The sequence below is a fragment of the Salvia splendens genome, unplaced genomic scaffold, assembly GCF_004379255.2.
Source record: "Salvia splendens isolate huo1 unplaced genomic scaffold, SspV2 ctg564, whole genome shotgun sequence".
In the NCBI taxonomy this organism is placed as follows: domain Eukaryota; kingdom Viridiplantae; phylum Streptophyta; class Magnoliopsida; order Lamiales; family Lamiaceae; genus Salvia; species Salvia splendens.
Window position 1 is genome coordinate 1 of NW_024599223.1, and position 19935 is coordinate 19935.

Below are 19935 nucleotides of genomic sequence, written 5' to 3' on the forward strand. Positions count from 1 at the left end.
TTCCCTCTGTCATCTGAGACACACAGTTTAGATCAATACTTCATAAGTAATGAGTCTCCACCAATCGAAATTAAAGTTGCACCTAACATTATACTAAACGTCCAGAAAATCAAATCTCTATCATACCATAAAATGGAAGTACATGTATCTACATAGCTATGTGATGGTAAGCATGATACTAATTTTTTTTCCCTTGGGGTGGTGGGGGTGATAAGATTTGAGATGGAACTGAATGGGACATATATATGCATCATATGAAGCAGAATCATAGTCATAAAAGGCACTAGGTGGTGGACCAGGTCAAAAGTAGAATCTAATCAAGTTGACGCCCAACAAGCAGATTTAGGAAAAAATGGTGTGGATTTTTACAGCACTGACAAAACCACATGGCTATATGATACACTCATACACATGATCTATCATTTTCAAATTAATTAAAAAATCATCACTGACAGTACCATGATGTGATTCACACCCTGCATCCTTACACACACACACACACACAACATAATAGGGGTGTCTAAAATAAAAAACAATTTTTATAATTATATATAGTGTGTGTGTGTGTGTGTGCAGGCGCAGGTTAATGTAGAAAACTCATTCTTATGGGAAAACTAAAAATACTAAAACCAGTATATTGAATGTATAAAGTCACCGCATTCACAGTGAAATTAACCGCACTCATAAAAAATGAAACTAAATGAAATGTTTGCTCCTTATGAATTTGATCCCTAGTGTTGCATTCACCATCAATTTTCATAATCGGAGTGCTGAAGATGGCTTTACGTTCTTTATTAAAATATAAGTTCTCTTGTGAGCCTCTCCCAATATAGAGGTTATTATGAGTCTCCTTTTTATTGTGAGACTGCTTTTATTACTGCACCATACATATAAAAATTACTAAGTTCACTGTATAATTTACTACAAATATAACTATCTTGTGGATTCGATCCTGGGTTAATTTCATTTTCTGAGTTCAGCATTGGATTCAAAATTTTAAACTCGCTGGTGCAGTAAAAAACAGGAGACTCATGGACTCACGATAACACGAAGACATTTGATGCCTCGCCTACACACACATATATAGCCTAGAAGATTAAAGTATTTGCTTTGAGATCTTCACTTAATAAAGTACTATAAGGCAGGCAAAAATCAATGAAAGCTATAGCACTTCCATTTACACCCAAGCAGATATCAGACAGTTCATCTTACACATAATGCTAAACTAGAGTGAGTTATAATACTAACAAACAAAATTTGCAAAGTTACCTGTTCAATGATAGCAAAAAAATGTGAATTAGCCTGTACAAAGATGAAAAAACAACTGTAAGATTTTGCATCTATTAATTAATACAAATATAATGGCAATAAAAATTGAAAGGTAGTTTATCTGAAACTGAAATATAAGGGAGTGGGGGCTGGGGGCAATGCATGCATTACTGGTTTCACATAAGCTTGACAGAACAATTTACCTCGTCATTCATAACCCATCCACCTGCAACAATTTCCAGCTGACCATTCTGGACTAAATTGGTGAAGGATTCTCTTTTCGCTTCTGAAGCATCCCTCCACCACCTCTCTAAATAAGACATCTCTTCCCATATAAACTTTCTCCGAGCATCCTACATACAACATCAACCGATCAAGCAGAATTTTATAAATTTCACCTCCTATATACACAAATCAAATTCTGGTCGTAAACAAGAACCATCAAAATCAAGGATAGAACAAGAAGCAATTATAGTTCAGCAGCATGCGAGAATTGAATGTCATCGACCTGTTATGAGTTATAACCTTGAATTGAAAGCAGCATGAACTTATCCAACTTGCTGAGTTATGCACCAGATAAGTACAATAAAATAAAAGCCAAATTATATTAGAATTCCATTTCATCCTAAAAGATTGGTATCTATCAGCTAAATTGAGAACAAAATTCAACTTGATTTTCAATCGAATCTCACCAAACTATAAATACGTTTCTTAACAACTCCGATCTAGGTTATGTGGAGAAATAATATTAACCTTGGAAAGTGTTTCCACAATAGTGTCGAGAATATGTCTGGACTGCTTATCGTAATATTCTTCAACAGTGAGCTTCCATCCAGGATCATTATGCGAATGCGGTACCACAAACACCTTCAATTCTCATCATCCCACTCATGACCCTTGTAACTCACGCGCCACCCCTGCTTCCACGGCCCACCGTCCTCATCCAGAAACTGGATCTTATCATACAGATCCTTAGTAGTGATATCCACATCCGCCGCCAAAATAGTCCTATTCGGCGACTTATGCACGACCGGCTTCCGAGGCCGGGCAGCCCGCCCGCGCGAAGTCGCCGATCGAAACTGTATCGGCCCGGGGACGGCGGCGAATCGGAATAGGACGAAGAGGAAGAAGAAGACGGTGACGCCGAGTCCGACTGTGAAGAAATTGGCGAAGATGAAATCGCGGAAGGCGGCGGTGGTGCGCCTCCGCGACTTCCGCGGCTGCTTGGATGGGGATTTTGTGGCGGCGCTGGGGAGGAGAGACTGCGCCCATCCGCCGGCGCCGCGGCGGGTGGAGAATGCCATGGCGGTTAGAGCGAGATCCGGCGATCGTAGCGAGCTGGGGTTTTGGTCGTCGCCTGCAAAGTCGACGACGATTTTGATGTGCCGTTGAAATCGAGATAGTGTTTAGATCTGTTTCACTCCACTACTCACTAGTTATTAATGTGTAAAATAATTAAAATTCTCATTAAAAATATACTAGGAGTAGTATAATAGTTTTACTAGTATAATCTTTGGCCATATGTCAAATACTTTTATTCATCAAGATATTTGTAATTTTGGTATAGATTCATTTGCCTAATGTATACCAATTTTTGTAGGGTTTTTGGGAATATGAAAAATATAACTACTTTACTGTAAATATTATTGTCCACTTTATATTTCTAAAAAAGTATGGTACAAATTGTATTTCTACTTTATCGACGTCACCTTTAAAATCAAAACTTTATCACTAGCTTTGTAAACAAGATAGAAATCACAGTTTTTAATTTTTTTTTTAAATAACTTCAAATGAATGAATGAATATTAATTGAATATCAATTTTTTCAATATAATTTGTGAATTTAACGACGTTAAAATAGCATTCTTAGGAGATATTATTTCAATCAAACAAAAGGTCCATTCGATAATTGTGTTTTGATAATGATAATTTGTAAATTTAGCTTCTACTTGGGGACCGGAGAGAGTATATATTCTAGCTCTTCCTGATATGTGGTATGTGACTTAAATCATCTTTTGGCCATTTAGTTTGTCAATCCTCATTATTTTGAATCCAACAAACAAGTAGGATGATTAGTTGATTACATTGAAAATTAATCATGACAATTAATTTGAATGATCTTATTACCCTTGAAATTTTTACCTACCTATTTTTATTGTTATTATTAACAGTTTTTTGATATCATTATAACTTAATACAGACTAATACTACGAAGTACGTAATACTAAATACAGAATTTGAATATTTATTTATTTTGTCTCATATACTTCATGAGTTTTTTAAAAAAATATATACTACTAGTTTTATTATGGGTCGAACGCTTAGTCATGTAAATTTATATACATAAAATTTAAATAATTTATTTATTTATTAACTATAGTATAGCAAATCACAATGCAGTTATCTAGGGATGTCAATTGGGCTAATCCGCTCGGGTTCGGACCATCCACTCGGGTTGCCGGGCTATTTGAAATCAGGTTATTCGGGTAAAAAATTTCGGTCGTAACCCTAAATCTTCGGGCTTCGAGCTAACCCACGGGTTATTCGGGTCAAAAGTGATCTTATGTATTACTTTCTATCAAATCCAACATTCTAACTTAAAAAAAAACAAATTATCGCAAATAGTAAAGTATTATTAAAGTGATCAAGAGAAAGAAAATAATAGCAATTGAAAATTGAAACAAAATACACAAACATATCGTGAATCTGACTACAATTAACATTTCAAAGAAGTTGAATGACATTCTTAATTGTATACCCAAAAAATAAATTTTAAGTAGTTAAAAAAAATAGTATATATAGCAGTATGTCAAAAAATAACACTATGGAGTTGATGACATTCTCTACATTAACTCTTGAAGCTTCAACCGGATCATTGTCTTCGAGAGTAAAGACGTAATGCGACGTTTAATATGAGTACATATTAATAACATTTATATTCCATATAACCCTAACTTTCAATTTGAGAGAGAAAATACATAATTACCATATACATACTTCATATCAATACTTCATATCAATGCTACGTTTAGGGATGTCAATCAGGCCAACCCGTTTGGGTTGTCGGGCCATTCGGGTACGTGCTATTCGGGTTATGATTTTTCGGGTTATAAAAGTTCGACCCTAACCCTAACCCTTCGGGTTTCGGGCTAACCCACCGGGTTATTCGGACCAATGCGTATTTTTAATTCTTTTTAATATTTTCAAAAAAATAATACGTATTTTAAATTTTCTTTATTATATACATATTTTTAATTAATCATTCAACAATGAAATACGTATTTTTAATTTCTTAATATTTTTAAAAAATATTAAGTTATTTAAATTTAAATAACTTATTCATTACATAATTATTTACAAAATATCTATCAATCGTATATTTATTGTTTTGTATTTAAAACATAAATCAACACTTTGTTTCAATTTCAAACATTAATCAATTCGTAGAAAATTGAATAAAATTTTCATAACATGAGAGGTGCATCGTAGATGTAACAAAAATATTTTGAATTGCTAAAGAGTGAATTATCAAGATGCTAGCTAATTGGAGTAACTGTAAGTTTTCCTGCATTATAATTGGTCAAATTTAATTTATTCCAGCTGTAAATAAGTCAAATAATAATTTATATTTGTTTTAAGAAACATCAAAGTACACATAATTCAATGACGAAGCGGCGTCAAAACACTTTGCACTATTATATTGGAAATATACTAAAAGAAAGCTTTTATATATGAGTATTTATGAATCTATGAACCACATAGTGATTTTTTCGTGATCTTATATAGTCGATTGACATATTTGATTTTGCATGGTTTTAGAGGGTTGTCTTGGATGATTTTGGTATGTTTACATGTTTGTTGAGAAATGATAGAAAATTGATTAGAAAATGTATACAAAATATGTGGATGTGCAGCAGCCTGTTTGAGTCAATGTTTCTCGCGATTTTGAAGTCTGATAAACCTCTAATCCATATCATTCTCTTCGTCTTCGAAAGAGCTTCGCGTGGATATATTGCATGCCTCAATCGAAGCTTTGTAGAGAAAGTTATGACCGTTACAAAAATTACGCGCTGTGCAGAAGCCTTTAACCCTACGGGCCGACCCGTAACCCGAACGGGTCAGCCCGCCTAACTCGACAACTCGAAAGGGTCAGCCCGCCTAACCCGACCACTCGAACGGGTCAGCCCGAATGGCCGATTTTAAATTCGGGCTGCGAAATTACAACCCTAACCCTGTATTTTTATCGGGTTATTCTGGCCGGCCCGCAGGTTACGGGTTACATTGACATCCCTAACTACGTTTAATATTGATATTACCATATATACATCGTAAAAGTAGATAACCCAAAATTTTAATTATATTTTTATTTTAAATGCTCAAACCATGGGCTAACCCACAACCCATCCGGGCCAGCCAACATAACCCACCGACCCGAGCGGGTCAGCCGTGTAGCCCTATTCTGCATTTGGGTTGTGATTTTCCGGTCCTAACCCTATAATTTTACCAGGTTATTCCGGTCAACCCGCGGATTTCGGGCTAGATTGACATCCCTAAAATTATCAAACGAGATCTAAATGTATTAAACTATACAGTCAATATGAAATGCCAGAATGAATGTGTTGGTCATAAATAATGGTAACATTAGGTATGTTGCGTAAAATTTATAACCTATTACAATTACAATTGTTATTAATGGTGAAATTTTATGTGGCATGTCAATCAAGAAATCATACTTGTATAATTATTATTAATGAATTAAATGGTGTTGCCTATTCATAAAAAAATTCATTTTATTACAAAACATTAGTAATATATTACTCCCTACATATTACCATTCTAATTTTTTCATTCCATAATAAACAAAGAAAAATCCTAATTTTACGATTTTCTAATTAATTTTTAAAATTGCAAAACAACCAAAAGTTTTATACTCCATATTTGTTTGCAATTTATAAAATGATATTTTTCAAATTCCTATTATTCGAAACTTAATCGGGACCGAAATTCCAAGTAAGTTGCAACCAAACACGTCCCAACTTTTTAACGTATATCGCTCTAGCTTCATAGAGTTGTACGACTGCATTTCTCTCCTCCTCACGATTTCCTCCTCGCAGCCGATCTGATCCGAAGCTCCAATCGACGTATACCTGGTAAATCATTGCTTGTAATCCCTCAATTATCTTTTTTTGGTGAATTTTTAGCTTCTGATGGATTATTTTCGATACTCGTGATCTGTAAATTATGAGATCTGGGATTGGGGAATCTTAGATCCGTTTCATTCAGGTCTAAGCTTATTCATTTCTGATATCTTCTCGATATCGAGGTGATGTAAATATGATTTATTTGGCTTAGATACATTCTCGAAGTAAGTTGCCGAGGAAAACTAGTTTGTTTAAAATAGGGCTAGGTTTTGTTTTTCCTTCATTTATGTTATTGAGGAAGACGTTGACTTCATACGCTCTGCTCTTATATTGGGATGAAAAAACTGAAACTTGTCTGTGATGTTAATTTTTTGGGGAAATGGGGTAAGGATCTGATCGAGTTGATTTGCATCAAGAAGCTAGCTCGATCTGTGTGTGAGCATTGTTAAATGGTATAGACAACATATTTAGAGAAGAAAGCAATGGGAGAAGATTATTGTATTTTTGATTGAATGATGAAATGGTACTCAACACCCATATATTTATAGGGATGTTGGTGACTTTTGAGATCCTACAATAAATGTATATTCATGGAACTACACTACTATTGGAACAATGCATGCACATCTTCAATGCTTCTTGGAACTCCATTCTTGGAACTATATTCTTCTTTAATGCTTATTGATACTTCCCCTTTTCTCAACACTCCCCCTCAAATTGAGTGGTGGGATCTCCAAAACTCAATTTGGAAAGCACATCTTCAAAGCTCCTTGAGTTGACTGCTTTAGTTAGGATGTCGGCAAGTTGATCCTCAGAGCGAACAAAAGGGAGTTCGACAATCCCATTCTCAATGTTTTCTTTGATAAAGTGTCTGTCAACCTCCACATGCTTCGTTCGATCATGTTGTACTGGATTTTGTGAGATGCTTATAGCGGCTTTGTTATCACAATACAACTGGCACTTGCTTGGAGGGAGATTAATCTCTTTCATCAATCTCCTTAACCATAAAATCTCGGTCAACCCACTTTTAATCCCACGAAATTCTGCTTCGGCACTCGAAAGAGCCACCACCTTCTGCTTCTTACTTCTCCATGTTACCAAATTACCTCCAACAAAGGTAAAGTAGCCTGCTGTAGACTTCCTATCGTTTGGGTTCCCTGCCCAGTCAGCATCTGTATAACCATGAATCTCAAGATGCCCATTTTTAGCGAACAACACTCCATGCCCTGGAGTTCCCTTCAAATACCGACAAATCCTAAGTGCTGCCTCCATGTGATCTGTCTGCGGCTTATGCATGAACTGACTTACGACCCCAACTGCATAGGCAATATCTGGCCTAGTGTGCGAGAGATATATGAGTTTTCCGACTAGTCGCTGATATCGACTACGGTCAGCCAACTTGGCTCCTTCTCTGATTTGTAATCCGTGATTAACTGCCAGAGGAGTGTCTGCTGGTTTACATTCCAGTAGGCCGGTCTCTGCTAGGATGTCCAAGATATACTTCCTTTGTCGCAGAAAAATTCCTTTGATTGATCTTAGCACTTCAATCCCAAGAAAGTACTTGAGATTCCCCAAGTCCTTCATCTCAAATTCCTGAAAAAGATTTTTCTTTAATTCCTCAATCTCTTCTAGGTCGTCACCTGTAATAATCATGTCATCAACATATATGATTAAACATGTGATCTTATCACCCTGCTTCTTAAAAAATAGCGTATGGTCTGAATTGCTCTGTGTATATCCATAGCTAATCATTGCCCCAGCAAACTTCCCAAACCATACTCTTGGAGATTGCTTCAATCCATACAAGGTCTTCCTCAATCGGCACCCTTCACCTGCTTTAAAATCTGTTGCAAAACCTGGGGGTGCCTCCATGTAAACTTCTTCTTCCTTCTTCAACTCTCCATGTAGGAAGGCATTCGTCACATCAAACTGGTGTAATGGCCAGTCCCTATTAGCAGCAATGGATAACAACACCCGAATTGTGTTCATCTTAGCTACTGGAGAGAAGGTCTCAGAATAGTCAACTCCATATGTCTGAGTATAGCCTTTTGCGACAAGTCGTGCCTTGTACCTTTCTATCGAGCCATCAGGTCTTCTTTTGATAGTGAAGACCCATCGACAACCCACTGGTCGCTTCCCTTCTGGTAGAGCACATTTCTCCCATGTGTGGTTTCGAATCAGTGCATCAATCTCTTTCTTCATTGCTTCCCTCCAATGCTTGTATTTCATAGCTTCTTCCCATGTCTGTGGTATTTCTTCTTCCTCATATAGTGCATTCTCGAAAGCCCGAGCCATCTCTGATAAATGGCCTTTGGCTAGGTTCACAACAGAGTACCGCTTTTTCTTGTCAATCCTCTCTGGCGTATACCTTTTGGGTGGAACTCCTCTGTTTGACCTTGGTGGAAGTATGTACCTCCCAGTGTCAGGGTCAACTCCTTCGACCTCGACTTCCTCAATTTCCCTTTCTTCGGCCTCAATTGAATTTTCTTCTGCACTTACAGTGTTAGCCAAACAATTATCTGTATCCACAGGATTACTTACAGTGGATAACCTTAACGGAGAAATATTTGAGGCGATGCCACTTTCTACGATGGACTCTACCACATCAGAGACTTGCTCAGCGGAATTGCTTACTGTTTTCTCTGATAGATCCGCATCAGGATTGCTTGGCGTTGGCAGTGGCATTGAGATCCAACTTAGCGGGTCCGTATCATTGTTATCCCTAACATTACTCTCCCCCTGACCGCTAAGATGGGTAAAGAAGTACTCAGTTTCAAGAAAGTTGCAGTTCATTGTAACAAACATCCGGTTGGACTTTGGATCGAAACACCTATACCCCTTTTGATTTACCCCATATCCTACAAAAACGCATTTGATAGCGCAAGGGGATAGTTTAGTTCTTTCATGTTTAGGAATGTGGACAAAAACGGAGCATCCGAAGACGCGAGGTTCAAGAGTCAAGGGCGGAGGAATTTTTGTGAAGGTGGACAAGACTTGTAGAGGAGTTTTATGTTTGAGAATACTTGTGGGCAATCGGTTTAAGAGATAGGCTGAGGTGGCAATGGCTTCTGGCCAGAAGTGTTTCGGGGCTTTTGACTCTATAAGCATAGAACGAGTCATTTCGAGGAGAGATCGATTTTTCCTTTCAGCCACACCGTTTTGTTCGGGAGTATGAGCACATGTGGTTTGGTGTATAAGGCCTTTGTTTTGGAAGAGTTGTTTCATGGTAGAATTAACGAACTCCCCCCCATTATCTGACCGAAGGACCTGAATGGTTTTGTGAAACTGAGTTTGGATAAGGTTATAGAAATGGGTAAAGTGTGACAAAACTTCAGATTTTTGTTTCATGAAATATATCCAGGTCATGCGAGTGCAATCATCCACAAAAACTAAGAAATATCGAAAACCTTGCCCCCCAATAACTGGTGCGGGCCCCCAAACATCAGAGTGTACTAAGGCAAATGGGGTTTCAACACGAGTATTACTTAATGGGTAAGAGTTCCGATGACTTTTGGATAAAAGACAAGTTTCACAGTACATGTCATGCTTAGGAATAATACTAGGAAATAATAATTTTAAGTAACCGATAGATGGATGACCCAAGCGCCGATGCCAAAGCCAAGCTTTCCTGTCAGCTGATCCGTGAGTTAACATGGCAGTCCCTTTTTGAGCTATCTCATCCACATAGTAAAGCCCATCACGTTCAGTGCCACGCCCAATTATCTCTCCGGTTCGGATATCCTGCAACAGACAAAATTGTGGCTGCATTAGTAACGTACAATTCAATTCCTTTGTGACATGACTAATGGAGATTTTAGAGGTTTCTGAAGGTTGGTAAGGTCTGAGGCATCATATGTTATGGTATCGGTTGCCCCACAGTCAAAAATCCATTTATCATTTTTCTCATGGCCATTAGATACTGCACACACAACTCCAAGCTTCTCGAGAGGCTGAAATCGATTTTGGCAAGTGGTTTGGGAAATTATGGGATTTTCAGGAGATTTGGGGGCTAATTGTGACTGAGAATTTTGGTGGGGTAAAACCTGCAATTTCCCAAAGATTTGGGGGCTTCCAATAAAAGAGCCCCCTAACCCTAATCTACCTGAATCGGGCGCCGCCTCTCCCCTCATCAATTCTTCACTCCAATCGTGAATTACACTCCCACTTCCGCTGGCAACAAGTTTGCTGCCCCGGTTGTATTCGCCGGCTGAGCAGCTTCATTTCTGGTCCTTCCTCCTGGCTGGACAGCACCGGCGGTTTGCGCGACCCCCTGCACGGCGTTGCCTCCGTCGCCTCCAACTGCTGCGGCGGCGTGCCCGCCACGGTTCCATGGTGTTTGCGGTTGCGGCGGCTTGCCGTGCTTCTCTTCCCACCAATCTGGATATCCAACTAGTTCAAAGCATGAATCTTTTGTGTGTCTTTTCCGTTTGCAGTAGGAACACACCAATTTTGACTTGTCTTCTTCATCACTTCGCCGATTTCTATCATTGCCACTGCCGCGACCACCACTGTTGCTGCCGCGACCACCACCGTTGCTGCCGCGACCGCCACCCCGAGAGCCGCCGGTAGGGTTCTGCCACCCTCGGATGGCGAGGCCAGTTCCAATTCCATCCATGGCAGCTGCTCCGCCGGTGTTTGCCTGTTGTAACACTCGGAGTCGTGTCTCCTCCTGCTGAATCAGGTTGTACGCATAGTCGACGGAGGGAAGTGGGTCCATTTTCAGTATCTCCCTCTTGGTTGTTTCATATTTGCTATCAATTGCATAGAGAAACTGACATACTCTCTGATCTTGTATGAATTTGTTATGAATCTCCATATCCTCTGGACATTTCATTGGGTTCGTCTGTTTTTGGTCGATTGAAATCCAGATCTCTCCCAACCGGCTCCATATTTCTTCTAATGAACTGCTTCCTTGCCTCAGTGTGGTTGCTTTGAACTGAAGATCATACACCTGGATTTTATCTCTTCCGCTCCCATATGTGACGGCCAACGCATCCCATATATGCTTTGCCGTCGGATGTTGTGAAACTCGACTGACTAGTCGAGGCTCAATGTTTTGTATTAACCAAGTGATCACACAGTGATCGGCTTGTTCCCATTGTATGAAGGCTGGATCGGTTCGCGGTGGAGAATGAGGCACTCCGGTGACGTGAGATACCATTCCCCGACCGCTTATTGCCGTCTTCATCAATACGGACCAAAGGGCGTAATTTTCTCCATTCAACTTATTCCCACCAATGTGGAGGGGCTGCGTGTCAATTCTGAATGGCATGGCAGCTGTTTCTGGTGGATTTGGTTGGTTCATCGCAAAACTATTGCGCATAAAGTTGGCAAATTGCCGGGCAAATTCATCTGCCATAGATGAATCTGAGGTTTCGGTTACTATATAGTTGTCATTTGACATTTTGGCTTATGGTTATAGATACAGCGGAAAAAGGAAAAACAAAAAAACGGGAAAGGGTCGAGAAAGGTATCAAAGACGATGATGATACCTTATCTGAGTCCAAACCCGCTCTGATACCATGTTAAATGGTATAGACAACATATTTAGAGAAGAAAGCAATGGGAGAAGATTATTGTATTTTGATTGAATGATGAAATGGTACTCAACACCCATATATTTATAGGGATGTTGGTGACTTTTGAGATCCTACAATAAATGTATATTCATGGAACTACACTACTATTGGAACAATGCATGCACATCTTCAATGCTTCTTGGAACTCCATTCTTGGAACTATATTCTTCTTTAATGCTTATTGATACTTCCCCTTTTCTCAACAAGCATGCTTGATTTGATTGAATTCATTGATAACATTTAAAACTCAGCTGCAACAATTAATGTTTGGAGCAGCTAGTTGTTATTTGACAGGTTACACAGCGTACACTAATTTGCCCGATAGTCGATAATGATGCTGTGATGCTATAGATTTTGAATAGATCGTAGAATTCTGTTGGAAATATATGAGGAGTTTTATTTTGAATGCGTATGTTCTGATATACAGGGGTTTCAAAGCAAACTTTAAAGCAATTCTACAAAGGTCGAAGGTCTAACCAATAAGAAAGATGCCTCCGCAGAAAATTGAAACCGGCCACAATGATGTTGTTCATGATGTGTCGATGGATTATTATGGGAAACGTGTGGCAACTGCTTCATCCGACGGCACTATAAAATAATTGGTGTGAGCAACAACTCTTCCCAGCATCTGGCTACTTTGACTGGTCATCAAGGGCCAGTGTGGCAGGTAATATGGGCACACCCTAAGTTTGGCTCGACACTGGCTTCTTGTTCTTATGATGGTAAAGTCATCATCTGGAAGGAAGGTAATCCGAACGAGTGGTCCCAATCTCATATTTTCACTGACCACAAATCATCAGTTAATTCCATTGCTTGGGCACCCCATGAGTTGGGATTGTGTTTGGCCGGTGGCTCTTCGGACGGGAACATTTCAGTCTACACATCTCGAGCTGACGGTGGCTGGGATACTACAAAAATAGACCAAGCTCATCCTGTTGGAGTGACCTCAGTTACATGGGCACCTTCAATGGCTCCAGGTGCGCTTGTTGGATCTGGAATATTGGAACCAGTTCAGAAGCTTGCATCCGGTGGCTGCGATAACACAGTGAAGATCTGGAAGCTCAACAATGGTATATGGAAAATGGACTGCTTCCCTGCCCTCCAGAATCACTCGGATTGGGTGAGAGATGTTTCTTGGGCACCAAACTTGGGACTTCCAAAATCAACTGTCGCGAGTGCCTCTCAAGATGGTACTGTCGTGATATGGACCGTGGCCAAGGAAGGTGATCAGTGGGAAGGTAAAGTCTTGAAGGACTTCAAGACTCCCGTCTGGAGGGTGTCGTGGTCTCTGACTGGAAATCTCCTGGCTGTGGCATCCGGCGACAACAATGTCACGCTGTGGAAGGAAGCCGTGGATGGGGAGTGGCAGGAGGTTTCCACCATTGATCAATAGAAGTCTGGTGGGACTTTTATCAGTTCATGGTTGTCATATTCGAAAAAGTATAAGACATGTTTTGTTTGATTTGAAGACCAATGGGTTTCAGTTTTCATGTACTTTAAATTCATTGTAGTTGAATCATTTTGTCTGCATTAGATGATTATGGTAAGAGAATCATTTCAGCCATTCAGTAAGTCAATTATTTGGTGCTAGTTCACTTGTTTTTCCATTGTGTAGTGAATTGGGTTTGGTGAAAATTTGAACATGGTTTATTCATGTACTTCCACCATATTGATTTAGGTCACATCTAGTTCTAGGCAATCGTGAATATTATGTTCATTAGATAGCTAATTCTGATCTCAACAAATATATTTTCGTCAAGTCCTACAATCACAAAAATAGGAGTATCAATTAAGCTCAAATGACGAAAGCCAAAAACATACTAGAAGACTGATAATCAAATTGCAGATTCACATGGGGTCAGTGGTCAATTGAACCCATCAGCACACGAGGGTCGAAAATTTGCATTAAATTCGGCTTTTAGAGTTGCCGCTGTGGGGTCAGGAGTCGATTGAACCCCAATAGTCCAAAAAAGTCAGAAAACTTCATTAAATTAGTCCAAATAAGCCAGAAAACTTCATTAAATTCGGCTTTTAGAACTACAAATATGGGGTGTCGATTGAACCCACTCGCAGTTTACAAGAGTTCAAAAATTTCACTAAATTCGACATTTAAAGCTTCGGTTGGTTCTTGTTTCTCAGTAGGTCATCGAGTAAAAGTGAAACATTTCAGTTTAGTAGTATTAGTATATAAATAAAATTTATCCAAAAGAGAAAATTGAAAATCATAAATCATGATGAGAGTAAGAAGAGAGAAGGAAAAAGTGAGTGATGGATACTCGTTAAGCCCGCGCTTCATCTGAATTCGAATTCCTGCGATGCATTAAGGTAGTGTATTCGTCCCTTTCCAAATCTGTAGACCCGAAGTCGTCAAAGTCGAAATCCCTAGGTGCGCCATGCCTATCAATTTATGATTCACCTCCGTCAAAACTCATCCGAGCTAGATAATCTCTCCAATTTCTGAAATCGATTGCTGGAATGGCGTCTCGCGATTCTCGCACAAAAGATGCACTTTACTGCCGCAAGGAGAAGTCTCTCGGTCTTTTATGCACCAAGTAATTCGTGATTTTATCATCTGTATATGATGAATACTCATATGATTCGTGCTTTCCGTTTGAGTGATTTTTTTGGTATTCTTCAGTTTCCTGAAGTTGTACGATCGCGAAGGCGTGGACTCAATCGGATTGGATGCTTCTGCTCTTCAGTTAGGTGTGATACTATTCTTCAATCAGGATAATAATACGATCTGTTGTTGATTATTTTTGGAACTTGAGTTTTTAAAATTTAAGAACTCGAGTGATTATATGAAATTGATTGTGAGGATGAAAATGCAAGAGATGTTACTTGTTAGTTAATAAATTCATTTATCTCCTATATTTTGATGTATAATTCTGGACTGCTTTTAATTTTTTTTAGAATTAGTATTTTGATAAAGTAAAATAAGAGGAAATTGAGTTTAAAATAGCTAACTTGATATCCTGATACAAATTCTAATTGGGAGCTAACCTTTTTTTTGGGACTTTGTATTTAGGTGTTGAGCGGCGAAGAATATATGACATTGTCAATATTTTAGAAGGCATTGGGGTAACTATCTTATCTTTTAATCTAAACTTGGAATTATGATTCTAACTTTAAGGGGAAATGTTCAGGTTTTACAGAAGAAAGAGAAGAATCAATACACTTGGAAAGGTTATGCTGCCGTTTCTGGGGCTTTAGAGGTGCTCAAGGTAGTCTTGTTTTGACTGGTTTTATGGAGTACAAAAAAATCAATGAATTTGGGACTCAGTCTTAATGGCATAGTAACTTTATTCTGCATCGTTTCATTACAGGAACAGGGACAGAAAGAGGAGTTCCATACCTATATCACCAATGTATCTTGCTGGCTTTAGCAAATTAAGTTTAAATTGACTGCTTGCTTTCTTTAGCTTTTCAGACTTACCTCTTGTTGTACGAGCTGATGAACGTCCACAAAATAGTCGTAGTCATGTTAACCATTATGTGTTATAAAGCGTAGGCGTGGTGTAGCATGATAATAATACTATATTCCGCTTGCAACATATAATGCAGAGTTCTTTCCCCAGGTCTCGAATGATAAAGAACATAGTCTGCCCTCTGATTCGAAGGCCGAGTGTCCAGACAAATGCTCTCAATCGGGTAAAAGTGGTGAATTACTGAGTCTCTTATTTATGTGGAGCTATCATCTCTACCTCCTTTGAGTCACTGCCTATATTAGTATCTTCTGCATCTAACTGAATTTGGTTGTTTCTTATACTCATGTGGTTGTACAGAGCACAAGAGGGAAAAATCATTGGGGCTTCTTACACAGAATTTTGTCAAGCTTTTCCTTTGTTCTGAGGTAAGTTTTACCTCTATCTGGATTTTAGAAATCAAGTGAACGAATTCAGTTTGATCTGGATCTTCTTTCTCATCACTTAAAGGCGGAGATTATATCATTAGATGGTGCTGCATTAGCTTTGCTGGGGGATAGCCTTGACCGAACAGCTATGAGAAGTAACTCAATCTTTCTTTTAGATACGCCTTCATTATAGTGCACACATGGAAATGGTATGCAAACTTATGTAGTACTCTTACATTTTGGTTCTCATATGCAGCAAAGATTAGGCGCTTGTATGATATTGCTAATGTGTTTTCATCAATGGGACTCATTGAAAAGGTTTGTCTGCAATAGTACAACTCACTTTTTTTAAATTAAACAGATCCCCATTTCCATTTCCCCCCTGCATATAGGAAGCTGATCCTTTTCAACAAATCTCGATATTTCTACAGGTTCGCGATCCTGGGAGTGGAAAACCAGCATTTAGGTGGACAAGTGTGGGAAGAAGTGGAAATGGATCTTCCATTGCATCAGAAGATAAGAATCACAAGAGAAGGGCGTTCGGAGCTGATATCACCAACACATCAGTGAAAAGGTGCAACACAAATAATGCCTTGACTACTGAGCAGCATCAGCAATGCAGCTCAAAGGAATTCGTATTTGGTCCCTTTTCCCCAAATGTTACTACGGTATGGAGCCATGAAACCAGAAAAGATGGGCAGATTCAAAACTCTGACAGTCCCCTTTGTGCTTATCGGCCTCAGTATAGCAACAAAGGTAACTAATTCCAAATTTCTTAGCTCAATTTTCTTATGAAACAACTCTTTCAAGGAATCACATTTCCTCACATGGTATATCTACGAAGCAAACTGTCTTAATTTACTACATGTTGAGCTATAGGAACTAGGCATATTATCTAATCATATATCAATGTTGGCAGCTGTTGGAGATCTTTTTCACCACTATACTGAAGCATGGAGTAGCTGGCGTGGTGAAGCTGAAGAGAAGCAGCAGATAGAGCACGCATCTGAATGAATGTTGTCTTTTCCATTCGAATTCTTTTTATCTCGAAACTGGAGGCAGAAGTTATACTAGGATGTGATGATCTGATACACAACTAGAATTTGAACTGAATTTCAGTACCAATTCTTAAACTACAAAAGCCATGTATATTGGCTGTTTCTACCCGATATAAAAATTCCAAATCCAATGAAATCCTTTGTTTGGTCATTTGTATACATGATATAGTGGACATGAAAATTTTGATGAGATTACAAAATGAATATAACATACACTGAAATGAACCATAAGAATGCTCAATAATATAAAAGGGGAAAGATTATCCCAAATCATTCATGAATTGTTGTGAAAAGTATATATTGGTTCTTTTATTTGTGTACTCAATCAGAGCCAAAAAAATGCAATTCTGTCATTTGTTGTATCTTGATATCTTCAAAACAACTGTATCTCATCAGTAATTGATCAATATTTGGGGTCAGAGAAGAAACCGTTGATGGATGGCATGATCTCGGGGGACTTGTTACGGACGTACTTCCTAAGAGCATGTTGAGAGTACTTCTCCCCTTCCACATGGTTATCCAAAATACCAGCAGCTCTGTTTTCCTTATTCACCCTACATTTCACAAAAATGGAACACAGGTTTAACAATCTCATCATTTAAGTTCAAAGGTCACACAAACAAGTAGTATGAGACAGTCTATCACCTCAAGGTCCGAGAAAGTAAAAAAAGGCAATATATGATGGACTATGCAAGTATCAAACAATTTTTCATCTTACAAGATATGAAGGGTTTATAATGTAAACAAGCACTTGCAATTTCACCATCCAGGCATTAATATGACTGATTTCCATTTTTCTCATCATAAGACATTGTTTTTCAGAATATTTATCCAATATTGTTGCAAAAACCTCCATAAAGAACACCATTGTTGAGCTCTCTAATCAGAAGGACCACATATGAGGTGCGCGTTCCCCTTTTACACATACTCTCAATTTTCTATTTAGTCAAGAAATATACACAATGGCACCGTTGATTTTCAATATTGCTATGGAATGTAGACAATGGTACCATAATTTGATATTTTTCCAAGACATGTACACCGAATATTATTCGGTCAGGCAAATGCCAGAATTACCAAATTATGACTGATTTATAAGATATCATGAACTATCAATATGCATGATATCTTAGTCTGTACCATCACGCATACTATTGATCAATATGCATTACTTCAAATTACCATAAAATTTTCATAAATTCGATGCACCAGACACTGTATACTCATTAATAAATTGAAATACAAGAAGTAAAATAATTTGACTGCAAAATACTATTGGACAGCATAGTCACAGGTTGGTATACATAATCTAATGAAAAGACAATGTATAATTCAACATTATTTGAAACAGAGAATCTCGAGACTATTTAATTAGTACTATTATTTATTTTATAGTAGTATTATATTTTTAATGTATCAGACTTTGACATCATAAAACTAGCCCACAGATCTATACATATCATAAAACGTCCTTTGAAACGAGAAAGAAAACTTGGAGCGAAATCAGCGCAGCTACAAGGTCAAAAACAATACCTGACTTCAGGATTCGTGCATATGTTACGAACCAATTGCATTCCGCAGATCCCCACCGCCACTCCGACGGCGGCGAACAACGGATACACCTAAAATTCATAAAACAAAGAATCAGATCGGAACAAATCACAAAACAAAAATGAAAATAAACCAAACCAAACCAAACGGGAAAAAAGGAGATCTAGCGAGTACCTCCGGCCTGAGCCATCTCTTGAGAGCTGCAGATGAAGCCATTACGATTCAAGATACAAAATCCGAAATTCAATGAATATATGGAGGGTTTTGATTTTGAAGTTGCGTGCCCTTTATATATTTATAGAGCTACAGTTGTAGTCACGCTTTTCGGCTGCGGAGGAATATTCGGTGTTGCCTCCTCTAGTCAAAACTTGACTTTGGCTTTTTTTTAACGCTAACGCGATTTCCTTTTCTTTTTCTCACTTTTTTCTGTTTTAATTTGTTTTACAGATTATATTTTTGGGAGTACGAACCTAAGAGCATCTACAACCGTGCTCTTGCCAGCGGCACGGTTGTGGGCCCGGGCAGTACTATTCATGCCTGCTCTCTGGCAAGAGCATAACACCCACAACTGTGCTCTTCCGCAAGGACGAGCACAATTAATTTAATATTCAATTAAACATAAACATTTCCATAATACTAAAATTCATTAAAAAAACTTAAATAATATTACAAATGACAATAAAATAAAAAGCGACATAATTAAAATCCTAAAAATTAAAAATTACATAATTAAAATACTAAAAATTAAAAATTACATAATTATTGGCTAATATTACCCGAGGAAGACTACTCATCCGGCTGCAACAACCCCAATTGTTTTTGGAGACCCACTATCATGCTCTCGTGCGTTTGAAGTTGCGTGGGGGTCATAGTTGACCTATCGGCCATATTGAGTTGGGCCAAAAGGTATTTATGATTGAAGATGAGAATGGAGATGAGAGAATGATGGTGAGAATTGTGTAGTTTGATATGAATTTTTGGGAGTGAAATTGAGGGTATTTATAGATGAAAGTGTGTATTTTTAGGGTAAAAAAATTTTAAAAAAAATTAAAAAGTGGGAAAAAACGGTTATAAACAGATATAATTTTTTTGGGAAGTGATTTTTTTTATTTTTTATCGGTTTTTTTAATTAAAAACCGATTTTTTTAAAAAAATTATTTACACCCAACGGCTATGCCGTTGACGAATGAGGGCGTGCCACGTCAGCTGCTCTCCGGCACGGCGCTGCTTGATGCTCGATGCATCGAGCAGCGCCGTGTCAGCGGCGCGAGTGCAGCGGCGGCAGGTGGCGTCCGTGCCAGCGGCGGCGGACGGCAGTGGCGAGCAACGCCACCGTTGCGGATGCTCTAACGGTTTTATATTTTGGAGAGTGTGATAATTAAGATTTTAAAAAGTATAATAAAATATAAGTTATATATGTGATTTTATCGCATTTTAAATAAAATAGTACTTAATAGTAGTATATATTTTAGGTAATACGCAAT

At 38.3% G+C, this 19935-nt stretch overlaps 3 protein-coding genes, 1 long non-coding RNA gene and 1 pseudogene across 4 annotated transcripts; 2 read left to right on the forward strand and 3 right to left on the reverse strand.

The window, feature by feature from the left end:
* Position 1: 1 nt before the first annotated feature.
* On the reverse strand, positions 2 to 2696 carry LOC121790604. The gene is made up of 4 exons (XR_006048336.1): positions 2023 to 2696; positions 1473 to 1622; positions 1270 to 1302; positions 2 to 13 (listed from the first exon to the last, which is right to left on the reverse strand). It is a non-coding gene; the product is annotated as an uncharacterized LOC121790604 (long non-coding RNA).
* Positions 2697 to 6366: 3670 nt separating this feature from the next.
* Positions 6367 to 13647, forward strand: LOC121790607 (annotated as a pseudogene).
* Positions 10564 to 11025, reverse strand: LOC121790608 (uncharacterized transmembrane protein DDB_G0289901-like). Its single transcript, XM_042188789.1, has 2 exons — positions 10881 to 11025; positions 10564 to 10787 (listed from the first exon to the last, which is right to left on the reverse strand). Exons 1-2 carry the CDS (start codon positions 11023 to 11025, stop codon positions 10564 to 10566), a joined length of 369 nt encoding a protein of 122 aa, XP_042044723.1.
* Positions 13648 to 14132: 485 nt separating the features above from the next.
* LOC121790605 (E2F transcription factor-like E2FE) lies at positions 14133 to 17051 on the forward strand. The gene is made up of 11 exons (XM_042188785.1): positions 14133 to 14541; positions 14628 to 14695; positions 15018 to 15070; positions 15136 to 15213; positions 15316 to 15357; positions 15568 to 15640; positions 15775 to 15842; positions 15925 to 15997; positions 16099 to 16160; positions 16274 to 16598; positions 16762 to 17051. The coding sequence occupies exons 1-11, from the start codon at positions 14465 to 14467 to the stop codon at positions 16854 to 16856; spliced, it is 1014 nt and encodes a 337-aa protein (XP_042044719.1). The 5' UTR covers positions 14133 to 14464; the 3' UTR covers positions 16857 to 17051.
* Positions 17052 to 17141: 90 nt separating this feature from the next.
* Positions 17142 to 18771, reverse strand: LOC121790606. The gene is made up of 3 exons (XM_042188788.1): positions 18626 to 18771; positions 18434 to 18522; positions 17142 to 17454 (listed from the first exon to the last, which is right to left on the reverse strand). The coding sequence occupies exons 1-3, from the start codon at positions 18665 to 18667 to the stop codon at positions 17304 to 17306; spliced, it is 282 nt and encodes a 93-aa protein (XP_042044722.1). The 5' UTR covers positions 18668 to 18771; the 3' UTR covers positions 17142 to 17303.
* Positions 18772 to 19935: the final 1164 nt, after the last annotated feature.